The sequence below is a fragment of the Pipistrellus kuhlii genome, unplaced genomic scaffold, assembly GCF_014108245.1.
Source record: "Pipistrellus kuhlii isolate mPipKuh1 unplaced genomic scaffold, mPipKuh1.p scaffold_m20_p_1, whole genome shotgun sequence".
In the NCBI taxonomy this organism is placed as follows: Eukaryota; Metazoa; Chordata; class Mammalia; order Chiroptera; family Vespertilionidae; genus Pipistrellus; species Pipistrellus kuhlii.
This window is the reverse complement of record NW_023425404.1, coordinates 44,775,146-44,795,334: the sequence shown is the minus strand read 5'-3', so window position 1 is coordinate 44,795,334 and position 20,189 is coordinate 44,775,146. Positions and strand designations below refer to the sequence as shown.

General features: G+C 40.5%; 1 protein-coding gene across 1 annotated transcript in view; it reads right to left on the bottom strand.

The window, feature by feature from the left end:
* Positions 1–9,942: 9,942 nt before the first annotated feature.
* LOC118721269 (aromatase) overlaps positions 9,943–20,189 on the bottom strand; it is a 32,663-nt gene continuing 22,416 nt past the window's right edge. Inside the window, exons 5-9 of the mRNA XM_036442076.2 lie at positions 18,571–18,685; positions 15,553–15,667; positions 14,695–14,857; positions 12,196–12,437; positions 9,943–10,693 (exon numbers count right to left, since the gene is read on the bottom strand). Coding sequence (XP_036297969.1) covers positions 10,442–10,693; positions 12,196–12,437; positions 14,695–14,857; positions 15,553–15,667; positions 18,571–18,685 — 887 coding nt within the window. The 3' untranslated portion in view covers positions 9,943–10,441. The remainder of the gene's footprint in view (positions 10,694–12,195; positions 12,438–14,694; positions 14,858–15,552; positions 15,668–18,570; positions 18,686–20,189) is intronic.

Sequence of the window (20,189 nt, the reverse complement as noted above, 5' to 3'; positions counted from 1 at the left end):
AACTTTTCTTTCTTTTGTACTTTTTTCAGAGAAGGAAGCTTCTTTAATTTCCTTTATAGCCACTTTTAAATGATCTGTAATCGGATCATAAGTAACTAGAAGCTCTGGAATGTATTAGCATTAAGAGTACAACTTTCTGAGTCTGAGTAAAGACCAGGTTGTTCCATAAGAACTGTTTCTTGATATCCTATTGTTAGATGCTTCTAACCCAAGAGGTTTCATTGGGAATCATGCGCATAAAGGTTGAGCATTATAATTATAATTTAATTATAATCACAATTTAATTATACTTAGAACAAAGTATCTTTTTTTGATATAAATCTTTATTGTTCATAATATTACAAATGTTCCTCATTTTTTTCCCTTCCATTGCTCCCCTCCACCAGGTTCCCACCCCACCCTCTGCCCTTTCCCCACCCCCCATCGTCCTTATCAATAGGTGCAGTTTTTGTTTAGGCTCTTCCCGCACTCTCCACTCCCCTTTTCCCCGAGAATCGTCAGTCCACTCCCCTTCCATACCTCTGATTCTATTATATTCACTAATTAATATTGTTCATCCGATTTTTTAAAAATTCCCTTGGTTTTTAGATTCACTTGTTGATAGTTACGTATTTGTTGTTCATAATTTTTATCTTTATTTACTTTCTTTTCTGAAAGAACCCCCTTTAGCAATTCATATAATTCTGGTTTGGTGGTGATGAACTCCTTTAGCTCTTTTTATTAGTGAAGCTCTTTATCTGACCTTCGATTCTGAGTGATAGCTTTGCTGGATGGATTATCTTTGGCTATAGGTTCTTGCTTTTCATCACCTTGAATATTTCTTGCCATTCCCGTCTGGCCTGCATGGTTTCTGTTGAGAAATCAGCTGACAATCGTATAGGTGTTCCTTTATAGTAGGGGTGTCGAACTCAATCAGAGAAGGGGCCAAAATCTAAAATCCAGCCTAAATCGCAGGCCGAATGGTTTACTGAACAGTCATAAACTGTCATTGTGATGGAAACGCAGCGGAGTGCAGTGATGACAGCGCGGTGCGGGCCACATTGCCAGGCCTGGCGGGACGGATTTGGCCCGCGGGCCTTGTGTTTGACACATGTGCTTTATAGGTAACTACCTGCTTTGCTCTTGCTGCTTTTAATATTCTCTCTTTGTCTTTTGCTCTTGGAATTTTAATTATGATTTGTCTTGGTGTGGTCCTCTTTGAATTCCTTTTATTTGGAGTTCTGAGTGCTTCCTGGACTTGTAAGTCTAATTCTTTCACCAGGTGGGGAAAGTTTTCTGTCACTATTTCTTTCAGTATGTTTTCGATATCTTGCTCTCTCTCATCTTCTGGGAGCCCCATAATTCTGATGTTGGTTCGCTTGAAGTTGTCCCAGAGGTTTCTTACATTATCTTCAATTTTCTGGATTCTCTTGCCTTCTAGCTTCTGCAGAGGAGTGTCCTCTGGCTCTTTGTGTTCCAAATCTTTGACTTGATTCTTGCGATCTTCCATTGTTTTTAGGACTCTGTATAATATTTTTTATTTCAGACAATGTATTCTTTATTTCTTGTTGATCCCTTATCATTTCTTGTTGATTCCTTATTAATTCTAGTTGATCCCTTTTCATATCCTCATAGGTCTTATCCACCTTTTCTAGGAAATTCTTGAAAAACCTTATAAGCGTAGATTTGAACTCTATATCCAGTCGCTTTTTGTCCTCCATTTCTTTCATTTGTGATCTATTTCGTTTCGGCATTTTTGCAGCTTCCCTGATGGGGCGGGGTTTCAGGGTGGATCCTACAGCTTTGGCTTCCTTCAGCCCCACCCTATGCGGCTCCTGAGTCTCAGGATCCTTCAGTACTTGTTGCAAGCGCCTCTGAGAGAAAGGTGCCCTGGATTTTCGCCTGCTACCAAACAGTCTAGGCTCTCCCCCAATGAGCCCGGTATTGGGGTTCAGTTCAGTTGGAAGTGGAGTTGGAGGTGACGTTCAGAGCAGTCTGGAGCCCCTGTCTCCTTCCCACCAAGGCAATCCCGTGGCACAGCCAACTGTCCCTTCTCTACGCGCAATGTGCGCGCCTCCGGGACCTCCTTTCACCGCTCCCCCGGGGTTTCGCCTTATAGCCCAGCTCCCTCTGTTTGAGCCTGGGTCCCCGGGGTCTGGCCTAGAACTGGGATTCAGAGCAGTCGGAACTGGGGCCCAGCACAGTTGGAGCTTTTATCTCCTTCCCTCTAGGGAACGCCAGCCAGGCTCTGTCCTCTCCGCGTTCCTCGTGTCTCTGTACCTTAGGCTTTTCCAGCTCCTCCGCTCTTCCTTCTGCTTTTCTCCTTGCTTCTCATTGTAGAATTTCCAGTCAGTCGACTTTCCTGTAGTTCTGGGTAATGTCCATTTTATATTTTACAATAGTTGTATTTTATTGAAATTGTTGTGTGCAGCTGCAGCTAGGTGTTTACCTGTGCAGCCATCTTGGATTCTCCCCCTAGATTAAGCCATTCTTATAATACTTGCTTGTTTATTTACTGTCTCCTCTCACTCTCCAGTTATTCCCAGGTGAGTAGAAACTGTTGACACTAATGGATCTCTGGTGCGAAGATGCCAACCCAAAGTAAAAGTAAATATATTCTTGCTTTCTTCCACTTTCGTATAATGTTCCTTAAGTCACCTCAATTTAAAATGCACAAAAGAAAACTGTAAAACTGTTCCTCTCTGCAGCTGTTAAGATTTGGCTTCCTGGCCATTGTTGTTCCTTTAGGTTAATTTCCTCCAGGCTTGTCCATTTCTTACATGGACCACATTAAGCTTAAACTTCAAGCCTTCATGCCTTAGTATGATAAAATGAGGGACTTGGCCAAAAATGAGACGATTCCATATTTCACTTTGGCCGTTCATCTTATTTATCTGCTGGCTTACAGTCCCCCCTTTTACACTGAACAAAGGGACGTGCTAAGCCGCCAGATCCTTGCCCTCGGAGCAGAAATGTAACCACTCCTCCGAGAACTGGTTTTTCAGAGAGCAATAGAGACTTCGTGCTGAATGTGGAGGCGGAAACCCATGTGGCACTAACTGTTCGGCTTCTCCTGGGTCCCTGGCGGGGGAGGCTAATTCCTTCTGCTCCTGGCCAGCACCAGGCCAGCTCACGCTCCTCCATCCGCTTAAGTTTCCCCGGGCTGGGAAGGTCTGCTCTTGGAATTTTAATTTGATGTGTCTTGGTGTGGTCCTCTTTGGATTCCTTTTGTTTGGAGTTCTGTGCGCTTCCTGGACTTGTAAGTCTATTTCTTTCACCAGTTGGGGGAATTTTTCTGTCACTATTTCTTCCAGTATTCCTTTGGTATCTTGTTCTCTCTCTTCTTCTGGGACCCCCATAATTCTGATGTTGGTTCGTTTGAAATTGTCCCAGAGGTTTCTTACACTATCTTCAACTTTTTGGATTCTCTTATCTTCTTGCTTCTGCAGAAGAGTGTCCTCTGGCTCTTTGTGTTCCAAATCTTTGACTTGATTCTTGCGATCTTCCATTCTGTTTTTAGGACTCTGTATAATATTTTTTATTTCAGACAATGTATTCTTTATTTCTAGTTGATCCCTTTTCATATCCTCATAGGTCTCGTTTATTTTATCGGCCTTTTCTAGGAAATTCTTGAAAAACCTTATAAGCGTGGTTTTGAACTCTATATCCAGTCGCTTCTTGTCCTCCATTTCTTTTGTTTGTAATCTGTTTCCTTGTCTCGGCATTTTCACAGCTTCCCTGAGTTGGTAGGGTGGCTTTGTGTGCTAAGGTGTCCTATGTGGACACCTCCGAGAGATCTGTTACCTGAGGTGGACAGTCTTGGTGTAGTCCTTTGTGGGCTGTGTGTACAGTCTTGTTAAGTCTTGCTTGTTGTTGGTATCACTGGGAAGCGTTGATCTCCAAGCCAATTGGCTATGAGGATCAGAAGTGTCTCAGCTAGGAGGGTTTCTGTATTCCTCTTGGAGGGGATGGGGTCTCAGGGTGGCACAGCCAAGCTATGGTGAATCCCGCACTATTGGTTGCAGGCGTGCGTACCTCTTTGGTATATGTGCAGACAAGCTTTGGATTCCTATCTGTCCCTCCCTAGGAGAGTCCTATTCGAGGCGAATGTAAAAGCTAGCCATTGGAAGGCTTCTGTGCTCTGCTTGGATGGGGCAGAGTCTCAGGTGGTGCAGACAAGCTTTATTTAGCCCCTCCCTATGAGGGTCTGGTTTCTGAGTCCCACAGTAATGGCCGCTGGCTTCACACACCTCCGTGAGATCTCTGCCCACTGCCTGACAGTCTGGCCTCTCCCTGTCTGGGGCTGTCTATCAGAGCAACACGGTGGTTCTGTTTTCCTCCCGAACAAGAAAGCTAGCTGCTGCGCATTAGCTGTCCACCCTCTTCATGCGCAGGGAGTAAGCCAGTAGCGAACTCGGCACGCCCTCTCCACACTCGGCAAGCAAGCCAGCCAACAGCAAACTTGGGCGGCCGCCTTTTCATGCACACAGTTCTCTGTACCTTCACAGTTCTCCGTACCTTCACAGTTCCTGACATTCAGCGTGCCTTCTCTCTCCTTCCTAGATGGTAGAGCCTCCTCTCAGCCAGCCGTCTGGAGCTTCAGGGCAATGCTTCCCCTGTTTTTCAGTTCTAAATTCAAATTTGTTGAGGTAGGCTGCATTCAGGTGTCTACCCTATGCCACCATCTTGGTTTCCCCTCCGAACAAAGTATCTCAACTGAAGTAAGAACAGCAAGATAGATCTTCTGTTGTTCACTATTGCCCAGCCTCTCCATGTGGTAGAAACAATGGACACTGGCTCCATCTGTGTACTTCCCCTACCTTTTTATTTGCTCAGCCATGGGCAAGCCATTAAACTTCTCCAGGCCTCAGTTTCCACACTGAGCAGAGGAAGGTAAGGCAGGGCCTGAGCCATAGAATTATATAGGTCCTTCAACTCTGAGGGTCTTTGAAGCTGGCTCTGATTCATTTGGGGGTCTCAACAGTGAAGCCTGATACTGATGGTAATTTTGAGTGAGGAGGAGAGCTGGTTGCTGATGGAAAGTTTAGGAAATCAAGCCCTGGGAGTAGATTAAAAGGGCAGAGTTTCTACCTTGGGAAGAGAATGCAGAATGCAGGCCTCAGTTGTGACCGTAAAATGAGCACTTGATGTTAAGAGATCTGGGTTCAAGTTTCTTATTAGATCCCCCAGCCTATATTCCCATTCCTCTGGGAGCCATTCTCCACACAGCAACCAGAATGATTACTTCAAAATATAAATTAGGTTATGTCTCCTGCTTAAACCCTCTGGTGACTTCATGTTGCACTTACACTGCACATACATCATTAGTGTGCTGGTAAATGTTTAACAACAGGCTTTATTGGAAGAGAGGGAGCATCTGGGAGGAGGGAGAAGAGCCTTGATATATAGCATCTGTCAAATTTCCATGGAGTAAGTATTCCCACAAAGGCAATTGCAAGGCACCAACTTGATGTTTACAGCTCACAAAATTTTTGAAAACTCAACAGTTGACTTTTATGAGCTGAAATAAGCCAGGCCCAGCATAACTCTGCTTCAAATCTAGTTTCTTACTGTGGCCCTCATGGTCCAGCATGATCTGCTTAGTCAGCTCAGTCTGCCATAACAAAATACTATAGACTGAGTGACTTAAACAATCAAAATTAATTTTGTTACAGTTCTGGAGTCTGGAAGCCCCAGATCAAGGTCTGGCCAGTTTGGTTCTAGGTAAGGACTGTCTTCTTGGTTTGCAGAAGGCTGCCTTCTCACTGTGTCCTCATGTGGTGGAAACACATGTGGTGGAAGCCCCTAGAAATTAACTCCAGTGTTTCTTCTTATAAGAACAGTAATGCTATTAAGTCACAATCTTTTTTAAAAATATATATTTTATTGATTTGTTTTGTTTTTTTATAGAGAGGAAGGGAGAGGTATAGAGAGTTAGAAACATCAATAAGAGAGAAACATCGATGAGAGAGAAACATCGATTAGCTGCCTCCTGCACACCCCCTACTAGGGATGTGCCTGCAACCAAGGTATATGCCCTTGACTGGAATAGAACCTAGGACCCTTCAGTCCACAGGTGGATGCTCAATCTACTAAGTCAAACTGGTCAGGGCTAGAGTCACAATTTTATAATCTCATTTAACTTTAATTACTTGTGCAAAGATCTTATCTCTAATTATAGTAATTTGGGAGTTAGGACTTCAATGTATGGACTTGGGGGGCATACAATCTAGTTCATAGCATTGGCCTACCTCATCAATGTTGTTTCATGTTTTCCTCTGACCACATCACTGCAGCCCCTGTGCTGACCCTTACATGCACAATTCTATCTAATACTCAAGGTCCATCTAATCATACATCCTACCTGCTTTCACACATGGGTAAAACTAGGCCCTGGGATGTTAAGCATCTTGTCCCGGGACACACAGTTGCTAATGGAGGCAGGATTTAATTCTATGTTGACTAAGTTCAACCTTCATTGTGTACCTCCTGTAGAGGCAGCAGTATCATGGGAGGGTCTCTTTCTGAGCAAAGAAGCCATATAAGTAATGATGATAGATGCTTAATAGATTTTTTTTGTAGGAAACTTTTTTTTTTTTTTTTACACATTCTTTGGGATGCATGAAGGGACACATTTAATAGTTTGACTCCTTGACAGTAAAAAGTTTGATGTGAGCACCGGAAGAGTGGAAAAAGCACATTTAATTGATCCCTATAGCAGAAAGGATGACCAGGTTCCTGGAAAGTTTTGCAGTGGTTGTTTTGTAGTGGTAGCTTCTGTGTGTATCACAACTACTCTGTTGGTATTCCCAGTCTTGGGGGAAGTGGCTGCCTGGTTTGACACTTAGGGTGTGGCTGTTTGTACAATAGAACTGAATGTAAGGAAGAATGGAGTTAATTTCTAGGGGCTTCCCCTCAGGGGCCCAGGGAAATTCCCACTATGCAGAGAACTGAAGACCTGCCCTAACAGGGCTAAAGACTCCACAGGGCAGGTGCAGAGTTTGGTGGAAAGGGTATATACCTTGGTTGCAGGTACATATAGTAGGAAAAACACACACACACCTAATTTCATTGTTTCATCAGAGCTACTTGAACTTTAACATGCAAACAAAGCACTTGGGAATCTTATTGTAGTACAGGTTTGGACTCAGTGGGTGTGGGTGAGGCCCAAGAGTCTCTATCCTAATGGGGCTCCAGCTGCTGCTGCTAGTCTCTGAACCACAATGCTGCAAACTCTGCTCACCCTGGACCACCTATTGCAGTATCAGTGTGACCTGGGAGAAATGGAGAATATCACACAGACCTATTGAATCAGGTTCCCAAGTATCACAAAAGCCCAGATGACTCAGATGTACATCCAAGTTTTGTAAACACTGCTCTGGAAAATTAGAACTGCCAATCATGTCCTGGGGTTGGGGAGTGTATTTAGCTGAATGATAGTTTCCCAAAGATATGCCCACATCTAAATCCCTGGAACCTATGAATAAGACTTTATTTGCAAAAAGGATTTTTGCAGATGTAATTAATGGAATCCTAGATTACCTGAATGGGCCCCAATCAAATGATAAATGTTATTATGAAAGAAAGGCAGAGACAAATTTGAGACACACAGGAGAAGGCATCATGATCACAGAGGCAGAGGTTGGAGTGATGTGGCTACAAGCCAAGGAGACCTAGAAGAAGCTGGATAGGAAAGAGTCTCCTCCAGAGGTACCAAGAGAGAGCAGCCCTGCTGGTTCCTTGATTTCAGACTCTGGTCTTTAGAACCGTGGAATAATATATTTCTCATACTTGAAGTCTCCCAGCTTATTATGGCAGTTTGAGGAAAGTGATTCAGGGAGAAAGTGCCACACCTCATCTAGGTAAGAGCCTGTGATGGTAAAAAAGGGGGTGAGCACTTCAGCTTCACTAGCTCTGATTAAAAGAGCACATGAAACCTCTGAACCAGTGTCCTCTGCTCAGAGCAATTCAGGGGTTTCTGATAAGTGAGAGTTCATTCCCCTTTTTTGGTTGTTTTTTGAATAGTAAAAGCAGCAAGCTGCATTTTGGGAAAGTGATGAGCATGCCAGAGAGAAAGTGTTGGTGGCCAGGGAAAGTGTTAATTTCAGCAGGGAATGGAGGTACTATTGAGCTCTTAGTGATCCAGTTGTTTTGAATATGAAACCAAGACTTCTCAGAAAAAAAAAAAAAAAAAAGGATTATTTGTTTCAGCAAACCCATTGACTTGCTCACAAGTTCAAACAGGGCATAAAGTACTCATCATGCCCCAACAGCACTAAGTTAGGGCTATATGCAGACACATTAGTGTTTGAGGGCTTACAGTCTACCAGTTGACGCACACTGAACTGTTCAGTGGCCAAATTGTATGTTTGACCTTAAAGTGAGATACAAAGGGGAAAATAATGTTATGCTTATGAATAAAATAATAGCAGAACCAAAGCATTGGAAATGACTGTAGAGCCCCACTGTTGTCATCCATATTTATGGATGAGTCTACTAAGGTCCAGATTGGTGAGAGGACAACATATTTTTTTTGTATAAGTATTATCTATACACAATTATATCAACCTCCCATTTTACTTTGACAGTATATGATAGAAATAGGCCTTAGCTACAATATATATATATATATATATATATATATATATATATATATATATATATTACAATAGGTGGCCCAGCTGGTGTGGCTCAGTGGTTGAGCATCAACCTATGAGCCAGGAGGTCACAGTTTGATTCCCGGTCAGGGCCCATGACTGGGTTGTGGACTCAATCCCCAGTGTGGGGCATGCAGGAGACAGCCAATCAGTTATTCTCTATCATCATTGATGTTTCTATCTCTCTATCCCTCTCCCTTCTCTCTCTCTAAAAATCAATAAAAACTAGGCACATAGGCATATTTATGTGTATGTTGGGCCATATAGATGATTCAAATAATTTTAAGTTCAAATATTTCCTTCTTTACTAATGCCCATTCTTGAATTCTTAGAATACCTGCCTCTTCTCCACTTGGTTTCTAGGGTCAGTTGAGCGTGTGAGCAAGTGCATATTCAGTACTGATCTTGACAGTAAATATGGGATGGATTACAAAAGAAAGAAAGGAGCTTACATTCTCATTTTATACTTAGTGTTGCCCTATTGCCAAACAGTAGATGAAAAGAATATTCAAATGTTGCGGTGGCGGTTGACTCAATGGCAAACATTTACATTTTGTAAATGAGTTTAATTTTTCAGCTTTTAAATGACATTCAGTTGAAACGGTCATGTTATAACACAAATGGAACTTAAAGATTAACTAATCTATTTGATTCTCTCTAGTAAGCTACTTCCATGGTGTACATTTTATCCATGGCTACATATAGCGATTTAATAAACTAGACAATTGTTCAATCTCTACAGCAACTATTGAATCTGAGGTAGGATAAATAATGGTTGCAGGGGTTCTACACTGATCACATTCTCTACTAATCTGTTGCCCTTGGCTTTGGGGTCATAGAAAGAGAGGGGGGAAATATTGAAGGGGAAAGATAATGCAATGGGAGTAGCACTCCATAGAAGTTTGTACCCACTGGGCTATAGAATTAGAAATAGATTTAGAGAACTTCTCTTCTCCCAAATCATTGGAGCTGCTGGTAGAGTTACTGAATGCCATTATTTAAAGTTACCTCTTGGTTAGCCATACTAATGGAGCTAAGAAACAATACACACATGAAAAAAACATTTGAATTTGAAATGCATTGAGTGACTTTCTGTTCCTGTAGCAGATATATTTCACTTGAGTAAGTTACCTTGTATTACCCAAATCTTCATCTATTATAGAAGAGGTAAGTGGCTGGAGAATGAATTGAGAGACTGAGAAAGGATAGTCTCCTATTTAACTTTTGCTACAGACAAGTCACATGTGGATAAATAAGTTAATTCAATATAATTCATAAGAAAAGTAAAATCTGAATTTATATTTTTCCAAAGACTATGAGTGCTACAGTCCCAATGAAATCAAATCAAACACTTATTCACACTAGTAGGTGTGTTTGGCTCTAGGCACCCAGACATTGGCCTGGTCTTTCTAATCAATTTGAGTGCTTCTGCCCCAGACATTCAGCTGCTCTTGGGGCAGGGCGGTAGAGATCTCATGGGCAGCCAGATGTAAGTTTTGCTGATGGTCTTTTTCCCCCCCAACACGTGTTATGGAATTGGGCCTTGAAGACTGCAGTTTCTTTGCTGACCATTTCCCCTGCAAACTCTTGACCTCTGTGTTTTCTCTTGTTCTGTTTCTCTGGTTTGGACAAGATCAGGCGACCAATGTTTCTTAGTTTGCTGACAATCCATAGGAGGTATGCCTGTATAATGCAATAGACCACCAAATGTTCACTATGAGGATGATGCTATCTGGCAAAGATGAATGGTTTTCTTGTGAACTACTGATGAGAAGTGTTCCAGAGTAGGTTCTGACCAATCTTCTTCAGCATTTGAGGCACTTGTCTGAATTTCTTGGGATAAAAATCATATCCAGGAAGTTGCGAGTCTCATCTGGGTGCACTGCCAAGTCATTTTTTACCTGCATCTTATCAACAAATACTTGACCTGGTGGTGTCTGCACGTGGAATCGTCTCAGAAGTGTAACCAGGATGACTTTCATCATCACCATGGCGATGTATTTCCCTGCACAGCTACGGGGCCCAAAACCAAATGGCTGAAAATACCTGTAAGGAACCTATGAAAATGATCAGACAATTAGCCAAGAGTTTTAAAGGCTAGAATCATATAGTCGCTGTTTGATTTACCCTGAAAATATTGGTTAATCAGAATGCTCTGGTTTGGGGTCTGAGCCATACTGATCCTTCACTGAGATGAATGAGTGTAACCCATGTAAGGTCCTTTGTCCATCTAGTATGATTCACCCCCTGTGCTGCACACACAACCTTGGTCAGTACCCAGTTTTGATTTTCATGTAAATGTGCTGGGTAAAACAATGCAAATCATTTTATTATACTAGTTACTCAACTAGCTCTCTGAGATGGCCACAACTTTACTACTGTTTTGCAAATCACCAAAGCAAAGAATACTTTTGTGAAATGTCATATAACTTGATGACATTAAGGGAAAGATGCAGATTTCTGACCCAGTAGTGCCAAGTATCTAAATATTTTTAGTTATGCAAAAAAAATTAATGGATATCACATCTGTCTTGTTCACATTTGGACTTAGGTACATAGTACCTGTCATATAGTAGATTCCCAATAAGTCTTTTTCTTAATCCTTACCCAAGGATATGTTTTTTATTCATTTTAGAGAGAGAGGAAGGAAAAAGGAGAAAGAAGCAGCAATGTGAGAAACATTGATCGGCTGCCTCTGCACATGCCCCAACTGGGGATGGAACCTGTACCCTGGGTATGTGCCTTGACTGGGAATTGAAGCTGTGACCCTTTGGTGCATGGAATGACATGCTAACTAACTGAGCCACACCAGCCAGTGCCCAATAAGTTTTGTTGATCAAGTGTCAACATGGGTCACTCATACAGAAATAGGAAAAAAATTAGAGAACTGGATTATCATTTTTTTAAAACCATATGCACATGGAAAAAGAAGGCACTAAGAGAACTATCTGGGTAATATGGGTAAAAAAATCATTGCTTGAAATTTGACAGGAAGAAAGCAGATCTCCAGTGTACTTCAATGACAGAAAAAGAAAAAGCTGAAAATCTTCTAGTTACCGAGTCCTGTTTAAAATGGGAAGTAGTGCTTGTGGGGCCATTTGGTGACCCAAAGGCAGACTGCAAAGACCAAATCTTTTGGTCTCATTTGATTTCCACCTGAAGCAGAAGTGGACTTTTTGTTTTGTTTTTTTTGTTTAGGTACTGCTGTAGCTTAATTTACATGATAACAAACTGGTAACTTTAAATAGAAAAGTAGTTGGTTGGGTTAAACAAAATTTGCCTAGTTTTAGTCAAATTCAGGTCTTGACTTTTTCACATTTTGACCTATTATGTGGCCACCATGTAGATACTTCCCAGAGCTAGAGACCAAGCATTTTTGTCTTGCAGACAAATGTGGTAGCCATGATTCAAGCTAGGGAAAATGTGTGTTTCTGGGGAGGATACAGAGGGTAACAAGTAAACAGAATGAAATGTACATGGTGCAAACACAGAACCAGAGAGAATTTAACAGCTGACATTTTAAAAAGTGGTGTATTTGGTTTTAAGGAAGGGCACTTACATTTTTTGCAAAGTTTTCAAGAGTAAATTCATTAGGCTTGGGGAAAAACTCAAGTCTATGCATTCTTCCAATATTCAGGATAATGTTAGTCCCCTTTTTTACAGGGTAACCATCAATGATGTCATCCTGTAAGGCTTTGCGCATGACCAAGTCCACAACAGGCTGATATCGCATGCTCTCATATATGAAGTTTTCCACCACTTTCAATTTCTGAATATCATCAATTCTTATGTCTCTATCACCTATGGGAGCAGATAAAAAGGACAAAGAGGTAGTGTTAGTTTCAACATGTGATGGTCATTAAAACTTCTATAGCTTCCACTGAATAGTTTGCTATTGGTTGGAAAATATTTTATATTTATAATACTAGTGCAAACCAGCCAGAGTGTTTTATAAAAATTCATATTTGAAGCCAATTATCTTAAAAGCTGTGGGATTTTCTAAAAATCCAGATAACACTGGGCTCACCTTCCTACATGGCAACAATGGGCTAAAGTAGAGTGGCAATCCCTCTGCAGCCTCATGTAGACCTACCCGATTTGCTCCAAAATTTGTCTGCCTGGCGTCTGTAGGCTTTGTGTTTTGCTCCCTACTCAAAATTCTTGAGGAAATTTACTTCTCTCTGGTCAAAGCAAGACAGTGACTTCAGTCAGTGTCAATGACATTTTCTCCTCTGGTTAACTGTGCAGTCACCTGCCAGAACACATCACTGATGGCCTCTCTTCCTCATCTTATTAAGAACAACCTGTTGTGATATGGGGCAAGAAGCCCCCTCCCACCACACAAAAAAAATGGGTACATCAGCCCTGGGTGTGCTGGGGATTGAAGGACGCTCCCACTGTCTCAGACTGGCCTGACATTAGTCAGAGAAGCTCCAATTACTCCAAGAATTGATAAAGCTTCAGAGTATCCTCAAATGGGCTACCACTTTTTTTTTTTTTTTTCCGAATCAAAAATAGACCAGGGTCCTGAGGCAGCCCTGTCTCCTGTACAACTATGCCACGCAGGAAAGGTCTCATTTGGTCAGAGAACTCTAACAGCCAGGCCCCTCACATGCTGCTCCTTGTGTACTCTAATGGGTCTATGGAGTGTGTTCATGTAGGATGAAGAGGTAAAAGGGAACATGACGGAGAAGGTAAGCAAAGGCGTACCCTAGGAAGGAATTACTGTGAATGTATATCTAGAGGCAACACGGACACATGTGCTTTACAGAGGTCTGTTGAAGTGTCAGAGGAACTCTTTTTCACTTCTCAAGGAAATTGTATAAAAGGCCATGTTCTCAAGAGTAATTCTCCCATCCCATTCCACTTGTTCCCTGAACACCTCCTATGATCCTCTCTCTTAACTCCACTGAGCTTGCTTGTTGAAGTCGTCTCCCACCAGTCTGTGAGTCCCTGGGGTACAGGGATGACACTGGCTTGTTCACCGCTGTGCTCTGCATCTGACATGGTGCCTGTAACCTGATGGGGACATTCTGGGATTTGGAGCCTGGGTGCTATTCTACCTTTAGCCATGCATTTGAAGACCCCTTCCCTCACATATTTAAATTTTGTCAACTATTTCAAGCAGCATTGAGATTAAAAAAAAAATAGTATCTTTCCACAACCAAATAATTTGTTTCACAGGGATTGGGCAAAGTCAAGAGAGAAAAGTCTACATCATTATTGATATCTTGCTACGTATGTCAGAGTATGTTCCTAAAATGATTACCCATGTGAAGGACATTCCAAATAAGGAATTCTGTTTTCTCTCAGTGTCTGATAGCGTTTCTGTGGAAGGATGATGATGTCAGGAGCAGTGGGCAGAATGATGCTGAGGCTGGGGCAGAAAAGGGAAGAGGTAATGTTGGAAGTTGCTTGAGCAGGGGCCTCAGGGGCCCTTACATAAGAAGAGGAATGGGTGAAGGGAGGAGAGGCCAGCACCACTGGACTGGGGGAGTGGAAAGCCCATCACTCCCCTGTCTCTCCTCTTCTGTCACCAACTGGAAATTTGTTTGCAAATGGACTGCTTGAAATCCAGAAACACTGCTATAAATGATAGCCATTCCCCAATTGAACCCACAAAAGCCTTTGTCACTGATAAGGTAGGCAAAAAATTGTGCTTGATAAAATTTTAAAAATACAAACAATTATGACCATAGAGATATGTTTATGTGCACATAAGAAAAAGAATGCACAGTGGTTTTCCCAGGTAATGGGAATGAGGCTAGAGAGGAGAGTGGAAGGAAGTAGGGGATGTCACTTTCTACTTTATACATCTCTCTATCATTTGATTTTTTTTTCAATGAGCATGTATTATTTTTATAATAAAATAAAACACAGAAAGAATGATATTTTAAATCTATCTGGCACAATGAAAGCGAGACAAAAATGACTTGCTTTATTGTTCTCTGGGTAGATTATTACAAAGATTTTATCTGACATCAGATTTTCAGGACATAAGCTGATATTCAGAAGAAATTGTTTTCTAAGCCTTATTATTTATTTGATGAATTCTTACCAACAACACTCTGGATTTCCTTCATTATCGCCTCTTCAATGTGAGGGTGCTTTGTAATGAGGAATAGCATGAAGAACACAGAGACAGACATGGTGTCTGGGGCTGCAATCAGCATTTCCAATATACACTGGTTCACATTCTCTCTTGTCAGGTCACCACGCTTCTGAATAATTGAAAGAAGGGAGGAAAATTGGAAAAGTGAACAAAACTTTCACAAAAGGAAACGAGGTGACATTCAAAAATCAGCAACCTCATCAAAGTGCAATCATACAAATTACATATCAGTAATTGACTATGAACATTTTTCCTGATCAGCTGAACTATTAATAAATTTTCTATGTATTTAGTGTCTTTGGACTCTTCCATTTTCTTTTTTTTTCTTTTATTCTTTTATTTTAAAAAAAATATATTTTATTGTTTTTGTACAGAGAGGAAAGGAGAGAGATAGAGAGCTAGAAACATCAATGAGAGAGAGTCATCGATCAGCTGCTTCTTGCACCCCCCCCACCCCACTGGGGATATGCCCGCAACCAAGGTACATGCCCTTGACCAGAATCGAACCCGGGTCCCTTCAGTCCCCAAGCCGACGCTCTATCAATTGAGCCAAATCGGTTTCGGCTGGACTCTTCCATTTTCATATTTTGTATTTTGCAGACACAGTAGCTTTAGTCTGAAAGGTCAGTTTCACTAGAATGTCTAATGTGTGGGCCATTTGAGATGGTCATTATAAAAGAGTTGAAGCAAATACTTAGAAGCTGAACTGTGTAACATAATTATAAGAGGAAACCTTTACACACTGAAACAAAAATAGTCCTACACATGTGTTGTGTGGAAATTATGGTTAGTTCAGGTCAGTACCTCAGCAAAAATCAACTCAGTGGCAAAATCTATACAGTCTTCCAGTTTGTCTGCTGTGGAAATCCTGTGTCTTTTTTCTTCTATCAGAATTTCTATGGCATCTTTCATATCCTTGCTGGAAAAAAAAGAGTAAAAATATAATCTCTCTGTACTCAGTTAAGACATGTAGAAAAATTGATTAATTTGCCATTTACTTAAATAAAATTACCTGCTGTAATTTAAACCATCAGTGCTTATGAATAACTGAATTTATACCTACTTCACAAATATCCTTAAATTACAGATACATTATATTTCATGTTAAGGAACCAGAGTTTTTAGGCACAGATAGCAAAATAAAGGCTGTAACCTCTACTTCAGGGTTAGAAACTGGTACCAAAAGCTAAATCCTGTCATGTTTTCTGATTTCTTATTTGGCCAGCACAGTGTATAAATGAAAAACTCCAAACCCAAACCAGTGACTGTCTCTAGTGCGGACATGCACGTTCTAGTTTGCCACGGGCACCTCCATTTGCTGATGTCCTATATCCACCCTGCCTGCTTCTATTTGCCTGGCCTGCAAGACTACTGAGTTTGAGATTTATGTTCTACACAGTAAATTCAAGTGACTGTTCATTAATTTTAATACTTATCCTCATACCTGGCAGTATCTGCCACATAACAAGTACTTATAAATAATGACTGAACGAATGGCTGCATAAATATTATAGGCATTTTGACAGTGTGGGAGAGGGAGAGCTCCGTGGACAAAGGATCAGGTTCTAGTCCAGGTTGTTTTCTTTCTACAAAACCTACTGTAAGTCTTTGAACCTTACCTCTCTTTTAAAGTAAAGGGATTAGACTAGATGAACAATGAGACCACCTTGAGATCTAAATTCTGTTTTTCTTGGCTTTGTCTTTAAGTGTATATGTTCATGGATGTATGGTCCAATCTTAGGGAACAATATTCCGTATTACAGTAAATATAATACAAACACCTTATTAATGTTTCTGGGACTGAAAAGCCTTAAACTTGCCAAAATAAAAAGTATAAAACAATTTTGCTGTAATATTGGGAATTAAAAGAAGCAAACATATAAAATTGAATAAATAAGGATGGGAGTATATAGTCCAGAATCCTTTCCATAGATATATATTTTAAGGAATTAGCATGATAGAGAAAGACAAATACTGTATGATATCACTTATATGTGGAATCTTAAAAACAACCCCTCAATCTTGAGCTCATAGATACAGAGAACAGACTGGTGGTTGCCAGAGACAGGGGGATGGGTTTAGGAAGGCAGGCCAGACAGGTGAAGGTGGTCAAAAGGTACAAACTTCTAGTTATAAAATACATAAGTCCTATGGGTGTAATGTAGAGGATGGTGACTATAAATAATAAAGAACACTGTATTGCATATAAGAAAGTTGTCAAGAGAATAGATCCTAAAAATTCTCATCACAAGGAAAATTTTTTTTAACTATATTGGTATATGGTGATGGATGTCAACTAGATTTATTGTGGTGGTCACTTTGCAATATATATACATACATATATATATATATATATATATATATATATATATATATATGTATGTATATATATTGCAAAGTGACCACCACAATAAATATATATATAATCTCAAATCCCTATGTTATACACATGAAATTAATATATCAATTATACCCCAATAAAGATATTGGCTTTATTGCAAGGACCTGGAGGGTAGGAAATTATAGGATTTCTCTAGGTCTTTACTGCTCTACGTCAAAGGAGATATAAACTAGTGCACCAACCACTGACAAATGTTATATATAGCTAAGTTATTTCTTTAGAAACCTAAGAGAAACTGTTATACAGTTTCATTAATGAGTTTCTGTGGGCCTCCTGGCCAAAACCAAAATCAAACTAATGACCAAGAACTACCACCAAACTTGACACCAGTGAAGTGATGAATGAATCCTTTATCTTTATCAAGTCACAATGGGCAGTGGCAGAAATTAAATTTCTATCTGATACTCATTTACCATATGAGAATATGTACAGCAACATCAAGTTGGTTTCCTTCCTGGAGACTAATACTATTGAACTTAAAAATGTACGAATGGGATAAAGTTGGGTCTTCAATCAAGTTTGAGAACTTTTAGAGATGGGGAATTTAAAATGAACATAGGAAAGGAGAAACTTATTTATTGTCTACTATGGCCCAAGCTCTGTGTTAATTGACCTGTGTATGGGATTTCATTAACTTATAATATCTCCACTCTGGAAGGCAGGCTCTGTTTTATTATACTTTAAATAACTTCCCAAAGTCGTTTAGTTACTAAGTGATAGGTACAGGTTACAAATCACATCTGTCTGCCTTTAAATCCCACAGGCTTTCCACTGGTGATTTAGAAGTGGCAGTGTTTAGTGGCTGGCTACTTCCACTAAAAATCACAACCATTGATTAACTAAGGCCACTGGCATTTGTCTAGGTTTTTTGCTAGACTAGTGTAAGATCAAAGCAAAGCCATTTAATGATGGTTCTAGGATCCCTAAATACACAAGATATATAATTAAAAAAATAAAACTCCCATACAATTTATTGAAGTTCATCATGAAAAAAAATCTTTTGAGACTGCTGTCAATTCCTACAAGTTGAATTAAGTTAACACAACTAGGAGAGGATTTCATGTTTCCATTTTTTCCCTAAATATGCAAAGACAATTTTGACAGATGATAATGACAGGTTTATCCAGCCCTTCTGTTCAACTCAAAGTACACTGCAATGTTTTAGTTCCAGATATGGAGCTCTCAGACCTCCCACTTGGCCCCCTTGCTGAGAAGCCACCCTGGCCCAAGGTTTCTTTTACTCTTTGGTCTAGCCACATCAGCCAAATTGATGTAGAAAGTGTTACATCAGCAGCTTCATCAACATCTCTCTTGTAGGCCCTTGTGGCCAGAAAACTTGCTGAAGAGGGAAACAATAACAAAGGCACAATAAAAAAACAATTCAATATCACAGATAAATTTTCCAAACTTGTGTTACTTACACAGACTTTTCATATTTTTTGTATAGCCAAGAAATCTTAAAGAAGATGTCTGGTTTGAGAAGGAGAGCTTGCCATGCCTCAAAATAACCCTGGATTTTAATGACGATGGCGTTTTCTGGAAAAACAAACAAAAAAGAATAAAGCAATTGAGCAAAAACGAGCCCAAGAAGAGTACTCTGAATAGAAAAGACCCCTGTAGATTCTCCTACCAGTCTGAGAGTCTAAGCTGGGCAAGGTTCCACCTTCAGGAGTGTTCTAGCCATGTTACTGACACTAGACAAGCAACACACTAATTTATTCTGCCTGGCATTTTAGTTGACCAAGTTGACCAGAGATTTGCCAGTTTTAAGCTTAGTATTAAATAGTCTCAAATCTTACATGCCCATCTTTGACATGATGTATATCTCTCCTGTTTTTCTGGACAGTGAGGAATAAAAGGATCACTGGTAATTATGGCTGCTGTGGCCTCAGTTCTGGCATATGGGAGGGCAAAAAGCCACACCACTCTCCTGCTAGGCTGCCAACAGCCACATTTAAACTTCATTTGGTGTTCATTAAGCAGAGCCATTAGGTGAATCATCTACTTGGATTATGTACCTAATTAATAGCTTTTCATTGTATTCTCACCTTATTGTGCTTTTTTTTTTTTTTTTAAAGATTTTTTCATAGCATTCCTCACATAGCTTTCATATTTATGTTCGGTTTAGAATGTAGAATATATCTTAGTGTCTTTAGTGCTTGCCTTGAGCCTTGTGCATAGTCAGCTCTTAATAAATGTGTTTTTTTTTTAAAGTAAATTGAAAATTAGGGAAGAGAAAACCCAGCTTTTTCCAAATTATACAAACATTGATTTTCAGCTGCTAAATGTGAGCCACTGTGCAAGATGCTTTGCAAAAGACTTCACTTGATCCTTACAATCTTTCTAGGGGAGCAATAGTGTCATCCTTTGGCATATGAACAAACTGCAGTTCAAAGAGAATGAGAAGCCTGCCCAATACCACACAGCCAGTGTGGCAGCCCACACTTGGGCTAGAGCCCAGTTCTGTCAGATCCCAGGGCGATGTTCTTTCATCTTTGGGTCCCTGAGACAAACAGGTTAGCAAGGACCAGGGGAGGAGAAGGGAAATAAAATAATTCTGCAAGAGTTATACAGGTTCTTAGCATCACAGTCTGTATCCATAAGTTAACAGACATTTATAGTTCCCTTACATGATCCTTCCTAAGAATCTAGGCTAGCAGGGAACAGAGGGGCAGGGATCTATAAAATATGTTCCTGGCAAACCTGAGGAAAGATTTGTATAAAACAGGCAAGCTGGGATTGGAATCCATGTCTGAGAGGGGATCAAGCAAGCAGGTGTGACTAAAATTCCATAGAGTGAATGGGGGCTCCTGTGGCTCTTGGGAGGAGTAACTGAAGAGCAGGGAGATGAGGTAAGGAGAGCTAGAGAAGAGGGAGGGCGGGCTTAGGGCTTGTCTGTAGTCCCTAGGTGGTAAATCAGGCAGCGGGTGTTAGAGCAGGCATGGGAAAGTGTTAAATTATGCCTTGTTCTTATACCTGTAATGTTTCCCCTCAGGTCTGTATGTGGCTTGTGGCTTTACTTCACTTAGGTTTATGTTCA